The 18,037-nt window shown below is 41.9% G+C and overlaps 1 protein-coding gene across 3 annotated transcripts; it reads right to left on the reverse strand.

The window, feature by feature from the left end:
* Positions 1–1,399: 1,399 nt before the first annotated feature.
* Positions 1,400–17,731, reverse strand: OPTN (optineurin). Of its 3 annotated transcripts, none has more exons than XM_014255225.2 (14): positions 17,626–17,731; positions 16,788–16,964; positions 14,936–15,138; positions 12,630–12,785; positions 11,504–11,580; positions 9,324–9,455; positions 8,176–8,257; positions 6,806–6,921; positions 6,016–6,165; positions 4,983–5,076; positions 4,160–4,318; positions 3,373–3,503; positions 2,557–2,636; positions 1,400–2,382 (listed from the first exon to the last, which is right to left on the reverse strand). In XM_014255225.2, the coding sequence occupies exons 2-14, from the start codon at positions 16,951–16,953 to the stop codon at positions 2,261–2,263; spliced, it is 1,668 nt and encodes a 555-aa protein (XP_014110700.1). In that variant the 5' UTR covers positions 16,954–16,964; positions 17,626–17,731; the 3' UTR covers positions 1,400–2,260. The 3 variants fall into 3 exon arrangements, with proteins under 3 accessions (XP_014110700.1, XP_014110701.1, XP_014110702.1); XM_014255226.2 differs by having other exon boundaries at positions 16,788–16,990; positions 17,626–17,704; XM_014255227.2 differs by lacking the exon at positions 17,626–17,731 and adding an exon at positions 17,536–17,552.
* Between the last annotated feature and the right edge of the window lie 306 nt (positions 17,732–18,037).

Here is an 18,037-nt window from a genome sequence, read left to right on the forward strand (position 1 = left end):
CGACCTCCGCCTGGCTACACCCTCTTGTCAGGGACTTTGAGGGAGCGATAAGGTCTCCCCGAGTGCCCTTTTCTCCAGGCTGAGCCCCCCAGCTCCCTCAGCTGCTCCTCTTCAGACCTGTGCTCCAGCCCCTGCCCCAGCTCCATTGCCCTTCCCTGGACACATTCAGCACCTCAGTGCCTTTCCTGAGTTGAGGGGCCAGAACTGGACACAGATTTAAGTTGTGGCCACACCAGTGCCCACAACAGAGGGAAGAATCACACCCCTGGTCCTGCTGGATGCATTATTCCTGATACAGGCTCTGGTTAAGCCCATTTAGCTGCAACATTGCCCCTGTCTGGGCAGAGTGGGTCTGCCCAGGGAGGGGTCACAGCAGGTGCCATCCCCATCTGGATAACCTAAACAATGTCAACGCTTGTGTTATACCATCAAATTCAATCCTAGTCACGTGCAGTGAACAGAATTTTGTAATTTGGTCAGTTTTTCTTTGGTACAACTATAATTCTACAAAAAATATTTCTGCAGATGTACAAGCTCATTGCTGGACTGCAGTTAGTAATGACAACAAAAAATAATCTTCCCTGTAACATGAACAGGCTTCAGTGTATTGTGGCTTTATTCTTTGGAGTTCCTTACCCCTCCTGATTTGTACTATTAGACCCGTCCTTTTATCTTTCTATGAAGACCTATTTCACCTAATGCCCAGATTTTCCTGCTAGCATTCATTTCTGCACTAACATCTCCTCTCTCTGAAACCCCCTTGGATGATTCATTTTGACTTGACAAATGCATAAATTACGCCTTCTTTGGCCTTTCACATTGATTTTCTTTGTTTTCATTAAGGTTAATACTTCTCAGATGAAATCAGCTCTATTATCATTCTGTTAGTCTGCTTCTGGCCTAGTAGCATTTCCATCAGATTTTAATCATTGCAGAATCTGTAACTGTCACAAAGCTCCCATAATAAAATGGGATTCAGGGTAAAAAAAGCCCATAAATCCTACTGTCACAAGGAACCAATTAAAAGCCAGTAAGAGATTGCATCTGCTGGGACTACTTGTAATTAATGAAGAAGGTTACAACAAGGCTCAGGAATACCTCTTCACAACAGTCAGCTCTTGTGTTACCTGAAATTATGGATGAAGCTATAGATGAGCTATAACAGAAAATAAGAATCCAGAGTCTAAAAGTGATAATTAGAACAGGGACAACAAACAAAGCAAAAAATTTACTTGAATTACAATGGCAAAAAAGGGATTGTCTCCCTTTTGTTGAGATAAAAGCACCTGTGAGAACAAAAATAGAACTAATCTACTACAGCTGTTTCTAGACAAGCTTTTCCGGCATAGGAATTTGCAATCCTGTTTCAGTCTCCCATGTATTCACAGGCACAGATAAATTTATAATTGTAATAGATTTATTTTGATAAAAGAAAATCCACTATACTCTCTTTAAATTAGGTTACATCCATCTCAGTGCTTTCTACCACAATACTGTACAAGTTCAAATGCTTTTATTTTAATAAAGAAAAATTAAAACAACATCATAAAAATTAACAGTTCTAGAAAACCAAGTGACTTGAGTACACCAGGAGCTACATATATCAGACCTAGCTGATCCATTTTAAACCTTACCCACATCTGGCTAAAGCAAGAAGTTACATAAGCCATCAAAAATTTAACATCAGATTAGTATGGTCACAAGGGCAGCAATGAAAGGGCCATCTGGAGAAAGAGCAGGGTTCACTTCAAATGCTCGATGAATACAGCATTATTCTATTTTGCTGAAAGCTTCTCAAACATATTTTTTCGTGTATTACTTTCCTGGTATATAGTATATAAGAGATGAAGTATTTACAGCCTCACATATATTTGGTATTTATATATATATATTTGATCAGCAAATATCTCATCTCTCCTCTGACTTCAGTAATTCAGCCCCATTCTGCAGATTAGCCATAGAGCAGAGCACTTCAGGGGAATGTTCCTGAAAGGTTTCATAACAGCAGACACACTGTGTGTTCTCTAGCACATCCATGTTGTTAATCTATGAAAACTCCTTCCCTAAAGCAGATTACAACAAGATTAGTGACTACAGGGCAGGGGAAGAGTTTTACCCTTTTCACATTTAATTAATAAGCAAACCCCTGAAAACCTCCTTCATAGGACATAAGAGCTGAGCACTATTTGAGCAAGAAGGTAAAAAACCCAAACTGTTTGGCAGGTGAAATTCCCAAAGACAAAGAATTGGAGGGCATCACTCAATTAATGCAGTCCATAACGTGAATCTGCAGTGTGTCCAAATCAGGTAGAATTTCTTCACATTTAGGACATGAATAAATTGAAATATTCCGCTGCTCTGGCCAATCTTGACTATTAGTTCCTGCAAGCAGAGAAGAAAAATTAACTCTTGTATTACCCAATTTTGCTCTCTGCAGCTACCCAGCTGCCAGAATAACCACAGGGAAGCTGTCTGCAGCCAAGGAAAGCCAGTTTAAGGGAGTGGGGAGCCTGAACCTGACCCCAACCCTGAGGGCTAGGAAGGTGCTTGCAGTACCTCTTTGGACAAGATGAGGTGAGTGCTCCCGATCTGGCATCCTGGCTCCGTGGCGACTCTGCATCTCTGCCAGAGAGGTTCTGTGGATAAGAAGTCAAGGGCTTTGAAGACAGACTCCTGTCAACTGGTCATGCATTTAGTTCACAACTGCTGCTCAGAAACAGGACTAGAAATGCCACTGCTTTGTGAGATCATGCCAGAGGTCTGCTGAAATCAGTGTCATGCAAATGACACCAGAAGCAGGATTTGGGCAGCTACACACCTAGTGATCTAGGGCACGTTTCTCTGGAAAGCTCCAAGGACTCTCAGCTGTTCAGAAAAAATTGCAAATTTGCTTTAAGTAGAAAACAAGTTGTACCATAAAAAGGACTCAGTGTACAGTTAATGTGAAATGTAACTTGATTCAATTACCACTGTACCCAGAACTGTGTACTCACCACTGCCTACTGGAGGAGCAGTAGATATTCCTGGCACACACACAGAGCAAGATTTGCTGCAGATTCACAGCTAAAATTGAGGCCAGAACCCAAAGAAACTCACATGGATCAACAGAGAGAATCTACCAAGCATGAATCACCCAAAATGAAAACTTAATAAGGCACCCAACTAAGAACTAACACACTTTACAGAGATACTACCAGAAAATTGAGAAGTAAGCCAATTCACTTTTTTTTTTTTTTAAATTCAAATTAAGCAAGAAATGTCTGCAAAGTTATTTGCCTTTCTACTGAGACGCTCACAAGACAATGTTGGTCAACATCAGTACACAGAGTAACAGGACTGTGCAAAGGCAGTTCAGCTGAAGTCTGTTCTCACCGGCCAAGATCTTCAAGGTTTTGTTGCTCTTTTAGTAGGTATGCCAGCTGGACAGCCAACTGCTCCTTCTCCTCATGGATCTTCTCTCTTGCTGCCCTCTCAGCATGGAAATCAGAACAATAAACCTCCATCTGATCAGAGAAATGAGATCAGGCTGAAAATTTGTAACTTTGACTGAACCATATTTGTATATGTCAAAATCACAAATCTGTATCATAATCTGCAACTACTCAAAACACCACACACTGCAAAGCCAACACCTGCACTTCTCACAAGGTGAAGGAGACCTAACAGTTTCTGGACTCTGTAAAAGATACTCAAAGTGTCTTACTCGGGACACAGGTATTGCCTCTGCTGTGCAGAAATGAGGTACAGATGAGCAGTGATGAGGTGACTTGACTGATTACACTGACAAATCTGTGGTTCAGATAGTGGAACCAGGCCAAGATGCTGGTTCTTAAATGTGAGGCAAACCCTTTTTAGTCACTTAACACATGCTGGTTTGAGTAAAATCATTCCTGTAACATATGCAGTGATTCTTAAGCCAGTGGTTCTAAATACACATCTACTCCCAACTTCTGTTTGTCGAGCCAGACTCCAGCATACACAGTTCCTCCTACAGAGCCCTAGAATATAGTGGGTAAAGGCTCTGCAGGGCAAGCCAAGTAAGGGGACTTAAGCTTTGAAGCTGAGAAAACGTATTCAGCATTTCAGAGTGAGCCATTAAATTTCTCCTGGTTTCTGAATATTGAGTGGGGGAAGTAGACAGCTTGTGAAGAGCTGATACCTGAGCACGGAGCACAGACATAGTTTCAAGGTCCTCCTCTTGCTTAGCAATTATCTGCTTCATTTCATCTATCTGGAGTTGCTTTGCAGCAAGGGCTTGTTCTGCCAACTCCACCTTCGCTGTCAGTTGTTCCACCACAGCTTTATCTACTCTGTCCAGCTGCAAAGAAGAACTGTGATTATGAGATGAACTCCAAATTTGTCCCTCCTCAAAGTTAACGTTTGCTTCTTACTCCTCCTGTCCTTGGAAAAGGACACCGAAGAAACTTGAACTAAGCCAGCAGTGGTGACTGACATTTTACCTTGAAGATTAGTTTTGCGCTTTTGAACTACATTGTATCAAGTTGAAAGACAACCCCCTAGTGGACACTGTAAAAGACCTTTTCCTAGTTTCTGAAATTACACAGAACAATATGGCACTTCCATGGTGGTTCAGTTCCTAACAAGACCTCACTGTGGCAGGCATTCTATTTAAGAATACATTTAAAAAATGTTTAGAGACTTACCTTCCCACATTTTTATAAATGATGCTGCAGGAACACTGATGTATCTATCACTTCTGTCTAAGGACTGGATTCTATGTTGCAATGCACTGCAGATTAGACCTTACCCAGAAAACACCATGGAAGTACTGATGTGTGGATAAAGTTTTCTGTAACTGACAGCACAGGATCTGTGTTTATCAGAGCAGTGCTGCTATGTTGCATGTAATTATATAGAAGGGATGACAGTTGTTTCCTGCCCAAATTTGATTCTAAAGATATTCTTCCATCACTTTCCCCTCACCCCTAATTAATTATGATTTCTTCTTGTGATGAGTTTACCTCTTTGAGTTTCATTTCATCAATTTTTTTCATGGCCTCAGTGAGTTCTGGAAGGAGTTTGCTATATGAATCCTGAAGGTTATTGTATCTTGCCCTGTTTATGACAAGAAAAGAGATGAAGGTTTTAAACAATTCTTTGACATCTAAATTATGTTAGAACTTAAGCCACTACCAGCTCCTTGCAAATGAGTCTGCATTTCTGGTGAGAAAAAGTCATGCTCCGTGTCTCAACATCTCTCTTCCAATGAGTTGTGTGTTGCTCTATCCATGGATTGAGTACAAACCAGTGTCCTTACTGATCATGTGCATTTCATAGTGAGGAATCCATCACTCAGTATTTTTATATGAAGCTCACAAATTCTGTTCAAAATATAACACCCCTCTTAGGAAGACATCCAAGTCTTGACTCAGACTTCAAGAGAAGGAGAATTCATCAGAATAACCAGACACAGACTCCAAAGATAACAAGCAGCTTCTGCAGCAGCTGAAGATGTCTCCTTCAGGAAGTTCAGCCTCTCTGAACAGCTTGGACTGACATTTTCACACTCCTTACATGGAATGCACATGAAAGGGAGTGGGGAGCCAAAGCAAACAGCTTCACTTTACTTCAGCCTCACCACACACTTGACTCTCCTAGTGCAAACATATTGTAGGGATTGCAGACCTCTTCATTAAAGTCACTTTCCGAGCACTGTCACCACCTGACTTGTCCCTGCCCTCCAGGATGTTCTGCATTTACCCCAGCTAGTCCATGGCACAGCTGCTGTCACTTCTCTGCTTCCTCCACTTGTATGATACACCCAGCTCTATTCCACCTTTGACTTCATGATTGGAGGAAGATACTAGTCAGAGTTGATAGCTCGAGTATTCCTAAGTGAAGGGTTCAGTAGATAAAAGAATACAGACTTCTACTTCATAATGTACAAAGATAGCATAGTTTCAAAGGGTGCAGGACACAAAAGGCCAGGTTCCCTTGGACTTCGCTTCTTCACTGACAATACCTTCCTGGAATATAAAACCAAGTCGTACTCACTTTTCTTCATGTGTTTTGGCTTGTTCCAGCTTGACCTCTGCCTGCATGCTTTCCACCTGAAGTTCCAGCTTCTTGATGGTGTATATTAGCTGCTGCTTCTCCTCCAATTCCGATGCAGCAGCCAAGCTTTTTCTTTCCAGTATCTGGCATCTGATAGAAAAGAAAAAAGGTTGATCTCTTCTGTTCACCCTCTCCTGATGGATTTTTCCCACAAAGCATATAGCTAAAAGAATATTTGTATGGTTCACTTTAAAAGCTTATTTTGATGAAGAACATGGAAAGACAAAAATCAGTCTATACACAACCATCAGAAAACTTTCTTACTATTATGGATCTCAAAGAACTGGAATTTGATAGGAAGCTAAGCAAAAAAATGAGGGTCTTGTAACCACTTTTATAACTTAGACAATTTTCTTCAAAAGCCCAGACAGCTAATGTGAAAAGGCTATAACCAAGTCCCTCGACTTTTTCCCCTAAAGCCAGAATAGGGATTGATTATGTGAAGGAGAAAACAGAAATTATTTTTCTTTACATCATGAAAGGTTAAAACCCAAATCTTAAAATTCAAGGCACTGAGGTTCTATCTGTAGAGCTAGGTTGGTAGCTCAGATTTTCTGACAATTGCTGTATTTCTGCACTTCACCACTTACAAAGAAAGAGCATTTCTTAACAGCACTTATATGAAACAGTTATTTGATATTTGTAGAGCTGGTGAGTTTCCCAAGATGGGAGTTGTCGTACAAGTATGTACTGGGTGCCATGACAGAACTTTTTCTTTTCTGAGCCTTACTTTTCTTGAAGTTTCTTCTGAATCAATTCTGCTTCTTTTAACTTTTCATGGGCTTCCTGAAGCTCTTTAAACAGAGCACAAACTTGCAGATTCAGGGTTTCTACTTCACTGCCAACCTTTTAGAGAAAAAATAATGAAAATTACATATGGACAATTCAAGATAGTAAAGTTAAAGGCTAAGAAAGATAAGAAGGAAATTTCACTCTAGAGAAAACAGCCTAAGTTAGTTTGCACGGTTACAGTCTATACTCAGTAATAAGGCCTCATCTACAAGGCTTTACAATTATTCCACACTATACCCCCCACTGTTCCACTAACGATCTACATTTTACCACAGAGTCAGGTAACATGAACTCTGCTGACAAGAGCCTCTGAAGAAACAAAACAGTGTACATGGAAACGGCTGCCAGCACAAGCACAAGTGCTGACCTCAGTATCCGCTTCAATGAGGAGTGTCGGGCCCAGGCTGTACTCAGGCAAAGTGGAGATAAGAGCACATTAATTAACCGAGACATCATCTGTTTTCCCTTGGAAGGGCATCTCTTGGCCTCACTGCAGACTGGTCTTGTTAAATCAACCCAACCCTGACCTAAAAGTCTTGTGTTGACCTTCAGAAGGGCACAGGTCTGCAGCAGGTCCCAGAGCATATTTCCAAGTCCCATGCAGCACTGCAGGAACTCACACAACTCACATACAAATACTCTTAGTTGCCTGTATTATGCAGTTTCACTGAACCAGAATGGACCTCTAAGGCTATGGGATTGCACTCTCAACTCACACAGAAGCTTACAGCTGCAGGCACAGAAGTTTAAGCATCTGACTGGAGCTGAATCCCAGCCCCAGCATTCTTTGAAATCTTAATTGAAAACATCAGGACTAAGTTTTTGCCTGGAACTGTGTCTCAATCCAAGATAGTTATGCCTCACCATTGTAATCCCTCTAAAAACATGAACAACCCTAAAGCAGGTGCCATATGAGCTCCACATTTAAAGTCTGTTTTACAGTATGCTGTCACTGGATTCTGATCCAAAAGCTGCCCTAGGCAGCAGTGAGGAAATTCATGCAGTCTAGATGATTTCTGGAGCTAGAAATTACTGTATTTCTCTCTGTTTACTGGGCATGGACAGGGCAATGTGGTATAACTGCGGTTATGCCAAGCCTCCCAAATACTTGGTCCCCAATCCTACCCCTCTGCAGTGGCTTGTGTAATTTGGAACCACATCTAAGCTACATCAAAGTTCACTTCCATTACCCATGCAGGACAATTACCCCTTGCTCCCTGAGTGCAAGTGGAAATCTAGACGCTGAGGTTAGTGACCTCAACAAGTCAGCTGTATGGTGTTTTATCTTGCCTGAGGACAGGTACTTACAGCTTCTGAACTCTCTTCTTCCTGTTCAGTTTGTGTTCCACTCTCCAGGCAGTTTCTGGTGTCCTTCTCCAGCTCTGACAGTCTGGAAAAGAGAAGGAGCCAATAATGATGGATTTGGCTTATGTACTCTCTTTGTAACATCACAGCTACAAAAAAAAACACAAGGCAGAATGAAAAGCACAGACATGCACACTGATGGAGGCTCCTGAAGAACACAGGACACTGTGCACATTTAATTAAAATGGATGTGTAAGTCTGCAGGTGTGGTGAAGGTCATGACAGTCAGTCCAAAGGGACCGATCTTTGGTACAGTCAAAAACTGCCAGCTCTTTGGAAATAGGTCATTCTGTTCACTGAATCCAGTGATTAGTATTGCCTCTGTTTTCCTGTGGTATTTTCAGTGGCTGAGGTTTCTAAGAATTGTTTGGTTATGGCTCATTACCTCTTCTAGGAAGACCACATAGAAGCAATTACTGTGACACCAACCTTTCATAGTAGATAACGCCCAGCAAGTCTTACTCTGTCTCTGTGAAATGGGGAGCTGGAACTGCTTGAGGAATTTGCCACTTCTGAACAGTTGTGCTGATTTACACCCACAGAACTGAGCTGAGACAGACCCTCATACAAGTCTCAATGTGAAAACTCTCTCTCTTAGAAAAGTTTGGAATTAAACTTATTTTAGACATTTCTAAGGAGCTTTTGCAAGCTCACACACTGCTAAATGTAGCCTGCCAATATCATGAAGAGGACTATAATCCTGCTTTAGACATAGTGATTTGGTTAAGGCCGCACACAGAGATGATTCATACAAAACCAAGTAACTGTGGAGGAGTGAATGGAGAGAACAGCCTCAACTAGTCATCCTGTCTTTCTGAATAACGCAGGGATAGTTCAAACACTAGAGGAAATGGGTAACTTGCTTTGATCTGTGGCACTTCAGGAAATCAAAATCTCTTTTGCCCATAGAAGAGAACTGTGGTTTATCCCCATATAGACAACCACAAATGTTATTACAACTCAGTGCTCAGGAAATTCCCCATTCAAATCACACTGGTATTTCAGCTTGTTGCTGATCATTTTGAGATTTGATAACTGCAACAGCCCTGAAAGAAAACAGCTCCAAATGTTACAGTGCACCTACTTCATACCTCTCTTTGTGATCCTGCAGCTCCTTCTCAAGTTCTTCCCTCTTCTGAGTTTCATTTCTAAGGCAGCAGAGCAGCTGGCTCACAGTTAGCTCCTCAGACTCCAAATTCTTAGATTCATCTGCAGATTTGCTCCTGTTTCAAACCAAATCAGATATAAATAACAACAGCTACCCCTTCAGCAGTGCACTCCCTTAACCCTAATGCTGGGATTCAGTCTGAGAGGCCACCATTTCACACAGTGCTGGAAACCAGTGCTCTGACCAAAGGGCTCATTCCCGAATCCCAAGAGCCAAGACCAGTAGCCACAGCCCTTGTGAGTGCAAATGAAGGGCACAGGCAGTCCCCTTCCAGCTGAGGGAACAGTTTAGCAATTAAGCAAGGAAAGTAAAAGCAGCCATCACAATACAAAACCCAATTCACTTATTCTGACCTCTTTTACAGCACTTTCTGCAAAGTCCTGCTATCTATTCCTACAAACAACATTTTTTTTGCAATAAAGCACAGAACATTTCTATCTCTTCCTCACTCCTTTACGGAAAAGAAAGCATATCCCACTAAAAATGGTCACCAGAAATCACTTTATTTTTCAGAAATAAATATCTTTAATGTTTCACTCTCCTCAAATCCTACATTTATTTTCAAAATCGTATTATTCTACTGTAAATTGAACCAGAACAAATACAAAGCTTCAGATAATAGGGTAAGTGATAAAATACTGTATTCCATTACAGTATTTTATGTCCATTTAGACAGAAAGTCAAAATCCCCAAACTGTATGGACAACAGACAAGTTAGACTATATATTTCAGTCTCAGCTGTAGAACAGCATGTGTTAAAAAATTCTGCTTTTGTTGTTCAGAAAAGAAAGCAGAATCTTCTGTGTGCTTCTGAGAGCTAGAAATCTCTGGTGAGCAAAATTCAATACCCAAAAGACAGTGTTCAGCCAGGATATTTTAAGTAAATAACTTTTATCAGGGGACTTTTAGTGCAGTTCTACCCTTACAGAAATAAATCCATCCTGAGTGGATCACATTTCTTTGAACCTGTTAACAGCACCCATCTAAAGTTTCAGGGCTGGACAAAGACACGTGGTGACACTGGAAATATTTAAAGAGGTATCTATTCTTGTAGATATGGCCCAGTTTCTCCTCCAAAGGTAAGCAAGTTCCACAGGGAACGTCTTCTCATAATCAGTGTTCTCACAAGCCACAACTAACAACAAGCTTAATACTCGCGGCTCGGTCTGTGATCAGCAACTCTCAGTTTTGTCCACAATTGTAATACCCTTTTTTTTTTCGTCCTTCATCTTCTTATCTGCATGCTGAGGGACAAGCTTCTGTGATACTACACTGAAGCACTCTTCTCCTTTGCAGTGACATAGGAAGTGACAATACGGAGCACAGCTTTCTGGCCTGCTATGTCCTTAGCATTTTTTGTATCCTTCCTTTTCAAAAGCAAAGGCACAAAGTAAGCAAGAGTTCAGCCAAAACCATATAGCTGCTAAATTGGGCAGTATCCAAAATGGAAAGTTGAACAGTATCAGATGTCTATGTTCACAAGGTGTAAAGGTTCAGCCAGGGGCAAGAAAGTCCCTTGTGTCCTGGAGCTGATGTAAAGATCAAATTTTGAGAAGTAACCTGAACAGAATGCTGGTATCTTAAACCCAGTAACCTGAAAAGCAAGGACTATATTGCACTGTATCTACCCCATCATGGATACACTTCATACCAACTACACACAAACGGGGTCAGATCTGAAAGACTACAAGATCTCTGACTCTTACTAACATCAGTATAATCAGGTAGACGACAGATACTCTATTAGATGGTTTCCAATGGTTAGGAGGGAAAAAGTCCCTGCAGCCTCTATCTTTTTCTTTTCTGTTTGGCCTCCCTTAAAAGCCTGAAGAGTTGGCAAGTCAGAATGTCCATAAATGCCTGACCAGCTGGTCAGAAGATGCACTCCCTCTTGTCAGCTAGTAAAAATTGGAAGGAAAACTGGCAGAGAGCTGGGGGTCTTACTGCATGCTAGGAAGGTAGAGCTACTGCAGTGGAGGAGTGCAAAGCCAAAGAAAAAGAGGATCTTCTAGTGCATTCCTCATAGAAAGAAGTTCCCTTACACTGAAAATGAAACCCAAAGCAGAAGTTTGAATCACACATATCGCACAAGAACCTACGTACATGTAGACAGCAACATTACTGGGCATTTCACCACTATTCTCTTGATGTTCCTTTGCAGTTCTATTTATTTCTCCTTCCTAGGAGAGAAAAAAAAACACTATTAGCTCAGTATGTGGAATAAGCAGGACAGGGTTTTATTTATTTGAGTTAGGAAAAGAAGAAAAACAGGGAGAATTGCTATCATGGCAATACAGATAAATAAAAAAAACTCCTACAGATCATCCTCATGTTTGGAAATTCTTAATTTAAATATTTCACATGCCTTTCCCTGTATCTCTTACAGCTTGATTAGAGAATTGAGACAACAATGAGATTTGCCCTTCTCCATTAATCAGCAACTTCCACAGCCACTCTCCCCTGTGAAGATGACTAAGCACCACTGAGCAAGTCAATGGCACTGTAGGTGACATTCAACATAAGCCTAGAAACTACTCTCCAGCCTCCTAAAAGCAGTCTTCTTTCCCACTACAAACCCCACTCCTTGATCTTTGTAGCCCAAAGGAGACTCCTTCTATCAAATTAAAAGGAGAATGCACCCCTGAGTTTTCTCTGACAACTCCAAACAAATTTTAATTACATTTTTTAAATTTCTTGTTGCACATCTCCTTTTCAGAGAGAGGATATGGGGAATAGAAAGATAGCAGAAGCTGCATTTTCACATTTCAGTTTGCCTGTGAAGATTTTCCAGATACAAGAAGACTAAAGAAAGTAGATTTTTATGCCTCTAGGGAATAATCTCTGAAGTTTTGCACTTAAGTTTTGTTTGTCTGCATCTCTACTTACCTGTCAGTAGGAAGTAAGCCGCATTCTCAAAAGAAAATGCCCTGTCTATGCACAGGTGTTGCCCCTTAACAAAACATAGTACTGATGTTCCCAGAAATTCCAGCTAAGACAAGACTTAGCATTTTTAACTAGTGCAATAGGGCCTATCTATGAAATTAATTTACTTAGAGCTTTAAAGTGGAAGGACAGAAATTAATTCCAAGTCCTTTACCATTACCTTTACACTACCTTGTAATCCACAAGTGCTCTACGACAGGTAACATAAGAGACCAATGAATTACAGAATTATTTATACTGGCACCTGGCTGCAGGTTATTGTGTTCCTGTTATTCCCTTTACTTACAATCATCCCAATCTCCACAAAGGAATCCTCTGCTGAGATGTTCAGCTTGACCTGGAGCTCTGAAATGATGGCAAGCAGATCTACCTTCTCAGCCTGGAGCCGCTGCACCTGGGACTTCAGCTGCCTCACTTCCTTCTCGGGAGCCGTGCAGCCCTCCTGGGATAAATGTACTCTGCATTAGCCAACCCAAAGGGAACGCCAGCCAAGGAGCACACAGCCTGAACATAACAGCGTCCTACATCCCTTCTTTCCTGTTCAGACTTGCCTGAAAACCCCACAGGACAGACCCCTAAACGGTTTTGGTTCACTCAACAGCAAGAAGTTTAAACTGTGAAACCAAGTTAATCAAACACTGGGCATCCCACTGCTGGAAAATATGGAACTGGTTCTCTGAATGAACAGATAATTAGGATGTAAATCTTTGCCTGAACCTATGCTTTTTGCTGCCACACAGGGGATCAGCCAACCTCCATAACTATTGCATTTTTTCACCCATATCCCTATTCCTCTTTTACTAAATCTAACTAAGATTCAGGAGGAATAAACCTGTGGGCAATGACCTTTCCAACTTACCCCATTTTTTGCCTTTCCCCACCATCTAGCTTCTTTGTACTCCATTTCCATCTGCAAATCTTCACAATTCCTTGACCTTTACACAAAGTCCTAGATCCCTTCCATGAAGTCTCTGTTCATCAGAGATTTTCCCCAAACTTATCTCCTTCCAATCCTGACTATCTCCTTTACCTTCTGCCTCTTCCCTTTCTCTAGGTTACCCAAAACCCTCTCTTGAACCTCTACATGACCAGTAAGACTAATTTTTCCCTCTCCTTTAAATGCTACTCCCCATTATGAAACTTTCCCTGTTTCTTCTTCATTTTGTCATCTGAGCTTCCACCTCCTGATAATACCTTCATTACATCTCATACCATCAATGCAAATTCTGAACAATTCCTGGAGTCTGAATTACATTCTAAGTTATGATTATACCAAATCTCCAAATTATCTCTACATTGACAGTGTCTCTCATCCCACAATACCACTCTGGCCCTGACCTGCTGCTGCCTATTCTTTTTTTTTTTTTTTTTTTTTTCTTATACTGTAAGATGATGCATTTAGAGTCAATTCCAGGGAAGGGGAGAGATTTTAGATTTCTCAAGCAGGCTGGAAAACTCTGGCAACAGCATGCTTTAGGCATTCAAAGTACAAGAAGTTCTACAGCAGATAGAAGGATTATAAATCCTCTACCTTCCTTTAAAAATATTCCAGATTTATGAAATTCTGAATGATTTATGAAATCCTGAATTTACTTGACAATCCTGAAACACAACTTTCAGCCTGAAAAGACCGTGTAAGTAATACTTACACTATTTAAACATGGCTTTTCTCCCCCTTGCATGTTCTGAGCTTAGTGGCTGATTTTGATTTACATGCTGAAATAGTTTTTACAGAGTTCCTGAAAACAGTCAGGAGAGGAGAGGAGAGGAGAGTCTACTAGTGATTCTGTTGAGAAAAAGGTAATACACTCATCCGAGAATTCACATGGGTCCTGGAGGTACCAGTCACCAGAATGCATCAGTTTGGCTTTGCATGGAACTTCTTAAGTAACTTTTCATATGACCATTTGGGACACAAAGCAGGTTTTGTTTTGATCAGCTTTGCCCACAGACGCCTTCAGTACCACCTGCAAAATGTTGCCTGGCTACTGTGCAACCACCTGCAACATTAGAAATGATGTGTAACCGAGACAAAGGCAGGACAGAGAGAGAAAGCTCAGACTCAAATGGAACAGCAGAAGCACAAGTCTAATCTGACCTCAGTAAAAGAGCTTTCATAAAAGAAGACTGATATAATAAAAATAGATGACACGTAATTTTTTTTCCTTGTTTACATGTCAACTTCTCCCTGGAAACATAATACAAAAAGCAATTAAATGAACATGAGGAACAGATAATCTAACAAATAAAGGGAAGAATAAAGAGATATCCAAGAATAAATGAAGAATTAATAAGAAATGCTAGTTCTTATTTATTATGTAAAAAAGTTTAACTATTGTTGTTTATTAAATGCTGAAAAAAAACCAGTAAATTATCTCAAGTGTGCCATAATTTTCTGTTACTACACTCTGAAAGGCCTCACTTTATAAAGTAAGTCAGGTCAAGACAATTTCTTAGAGCTAAGGATAAAAATGGAGATGTTAACAAATCTCCGAACCATCCCAGTGCAATGAACCCTAGAATCATAGAAGGGAATGCTCCAGACTTTCAATTAATTCAAAAGCATGTCAATCTAACCAATTCCTTATTTACCATTTCAGTTCCTTCTTCTCTTTCCTTTAAGCTCTGAAGTTGCTGCTGTAGCTGTTCATTTTCAATGCACTTGGCCTGCAAGCACTGCTTTGCCTCCTTAAACTTTAACTCATAAAATTCTCGTTCTTCTTTCTGCTTCTCTCTCCAGGTGGAAAGCTCCTCATAACGGTCCTTCATAGCTTGGTTGTGCAACTTCATGGCTTCTGAATGGTAGCCAGAGAGAAGACAGTGAATCACACTAATACTCTGTCCATGAAACAGCAGATTTCCACTACACTGAGCTCAGCATTCTTCAGCATCAAATGGGTTGGCAATAATTGGGTATGAAATGTGAGCCTCTGTCTGGCGTACCTTAAATACCAAGCCAAAACTAAACTTATCCTAGTCCGTTAGCACTACAATAAATAACTGAATCCACTGCTGAGATCACATGCCCACACTCATGGACTTCTTGACTTTTTTCTAAACCAAGAAGCCAGAAGGATTGTTCACAAGAGATACCTGGTATTTTGCTGTGTGTGGTATTTACATGATCAGCCTACATGAAACTGCTGAACAGAGCTTCTGAAATGACAGACCTGGCAGGGAAAACATCCTAGACTGGTAAATAACTGCATGGAAACAAATGCTATCAAATCAAATGTATCAAATAAGTCCAACAATGCTGTCCCCCAACATTTGGTTAAGATGCAATTGCAAGCATTGAAAAATATACCGAACAACTTACAGCCAAGTCAGTTCCCTGTAAGTAACTAAATCAGTATGTAACAATACCAGTGTTACTATTGCAAAATGCTTACAAGACTCTTAGGAAGAGTCAGTGAAATTATTTTAGACATGCTTTTTTAAAAACAACCAACTCAAAGTCGGCTGCTTAAAAATCCTTTATACTTGTGCTTTCCAGTAACTTCCATTACATCCATATGTCATATGTCATAAATCCTTCAGGTTTTGAAAAATAAAAAAAAAAATAGTCTGGAGAATGATTCTGCAAGTTATGGGTTACAGCAGCTGTAAATATGTCCCAGAATATTATCTTATATAAGACCTTTTAGCAAAATACCAGATATACTTTTACAAACAACTTTCCTGCTAGATTCCCATGAGACAGAGAACTTGGACCATGTCCGAAAGTGATTCAGGAAGCATTTAAACACCAGTGCAAAATCACAATCCAGGAGATATGTGACTTCATGTTCTGCTGTCATATAAACAGTGAGATACCTCTGTCTTCTACACAGAGAACTCTAAAGATCCCCTCAGTTTTGCTGTAACTGTTTAAAGAAAAGAATCACCTAAATTCCAGATCCAGAAGTAAATCTATCTCACACAAAGGACTCAAATCATCAGGGAAGGCTATTGGTTTCTCCCAGATATACCCTGCCATAGCCACCACTCCTTTCTGAAGTACAGAAGGTTCAGTACCCACCCCTCCTAATGCAGGTTTGGCAAAATGTTTGTAATGGAGCCAACAGTTTTACAATAAAAACTAAAAAGAAAAATCTTTTAGAGGTTGATGAGCAAACCGCACATCACAGAAAGAGATTTTTCATGTCACCTTCTAAAATACACAGTGCTATAGTGCTTATGCATGAAACTCTAGAGCAAGTAAGTTACCTTTACATTGGGCTGCTCTCCCCCTAATCTACCACACCAATTCAATTTGATGTGTGCTACCATCCTATTGATGTGTCTTATCAAACTGGCATTGTCACTTGCAGAGTTGTTCATACAGCGAATGCTACCCAGCGAGGGCAAACAAGCACAGAATTCATACTCATGGGACAAAACAAACCCTTCAGAACGGACTCGGGGTTCTTGAATTTAAAGACCAGCTCACGTGCACATTCACCTTTTAACTCATTGTTCTCAGTGATTAGTTCTTTCATCTGCTGCACCATCTCTTCCGGGGTGTAGGTGCTAAGTGCTGGGGCAGCCATGCTGTCCATTCCATTTTCTATTTTACTCTTGGAATGCTCTCCATTTTCAGCAGGACGGCCCTTCAACTTGCTGGACATCTCTGAAGCAGCTGTTACAAGGTTTGCCAGGTGAACACTTTGAATTTCGTGCCAAATTATGAAGAAAGCATAATCACACATTCATTTTATTAACACATGCAACCCACCATGCCCTGTCACAGCACAGAGGCACCTTCAATCCCTCTAACCCCGCTACACCAGAATATCCATGAGTCTACGTTAATCCCCCATGGGCCTAAAACACATGGCCCCCAAGACGTCTTTCGGGCTAACCAACTCGTCCTCAGGAGCCCACTTCCCTGGGAATGAAACGAGACTCCCGCCTCGCCCCCTCCCTTCCCAGCCCTGACAGCACTCGGGCCCCGCCGCCCGCCCGGCCCTGTCGGCGCCCCGGCGCCGCCTTTCACGCTGAGAGCCCGTTTCCGCTTATTTTTAACTTTCATTTTCGCTTTCATGTCCCCTTTTCCCGTTCTCCTGCATACCCCACCGCGGCACCGGGGAGGTTGCGGCGCCTGCACCGGCCGCTGCCCGGGCACGGCCGCTCCGTCCTTGGGCCAGACTAGCCCCCGGGAGCCGCAAAACGGCATTTCCCCGCCTTGCCCTTCCTTCCCGCAGGCCCACCCCGGATCCGCCGAGTCACCGGGCGAGCCCGGCCATGGCGACCGCCGCCCCCCGCTCTGGGCTGGCCTCAGGGACCCCGTCGCGGCTCACCCCTCACGGCTCGCCCATGGCGGCAGCGGCCCCGCTCAGCTGACGGACGGACGGACTGCCCGCCCTCCCCCGCCTCCTCCTCCTCCGCGGGGACTTCCCAGCTCCGCGCCTCCCTCCTCCCGGACACGCAGCCTGCGCTTCCTTCTCGCTCTCTCTGCTCCCACCCTGAAATCCAGTGGGAGCCAAGTCCCCCATGGAGCAGCAAGATCGTGAGGGGAGCTCTGCCCCTCAGGGGGAAAAATCCAGCAGGTCGATGAGGTTGGAAAAGAACTCTGAGATCTTTGAGTCCAGTTTATGATGGAGCATCACCTTGTCAACCAGGCAACGGCACTTCGAGACTTTCCTTTACAGTCACTTCCAGGGACAGTGACTCCACCACCTCCATGGGCAGCCCGTTCCAACGTCGAATCAC

This window comes from Pseudopodoces humilis, chromosome 5 (assembly GCF_049639895.1).
Source record: "Pseudopodoces humilis isolate 2021_Gansu_Grassland_sample_001 chromosome 5, ASM4963989v1, whole genome shotgun sequence".
Lineage (NCBI taxonomy): Eukaryota > Metazoa > Chordata > Aves > Passeriformes > Paridae > Pseudopodoces > Pseudopodoces humilis.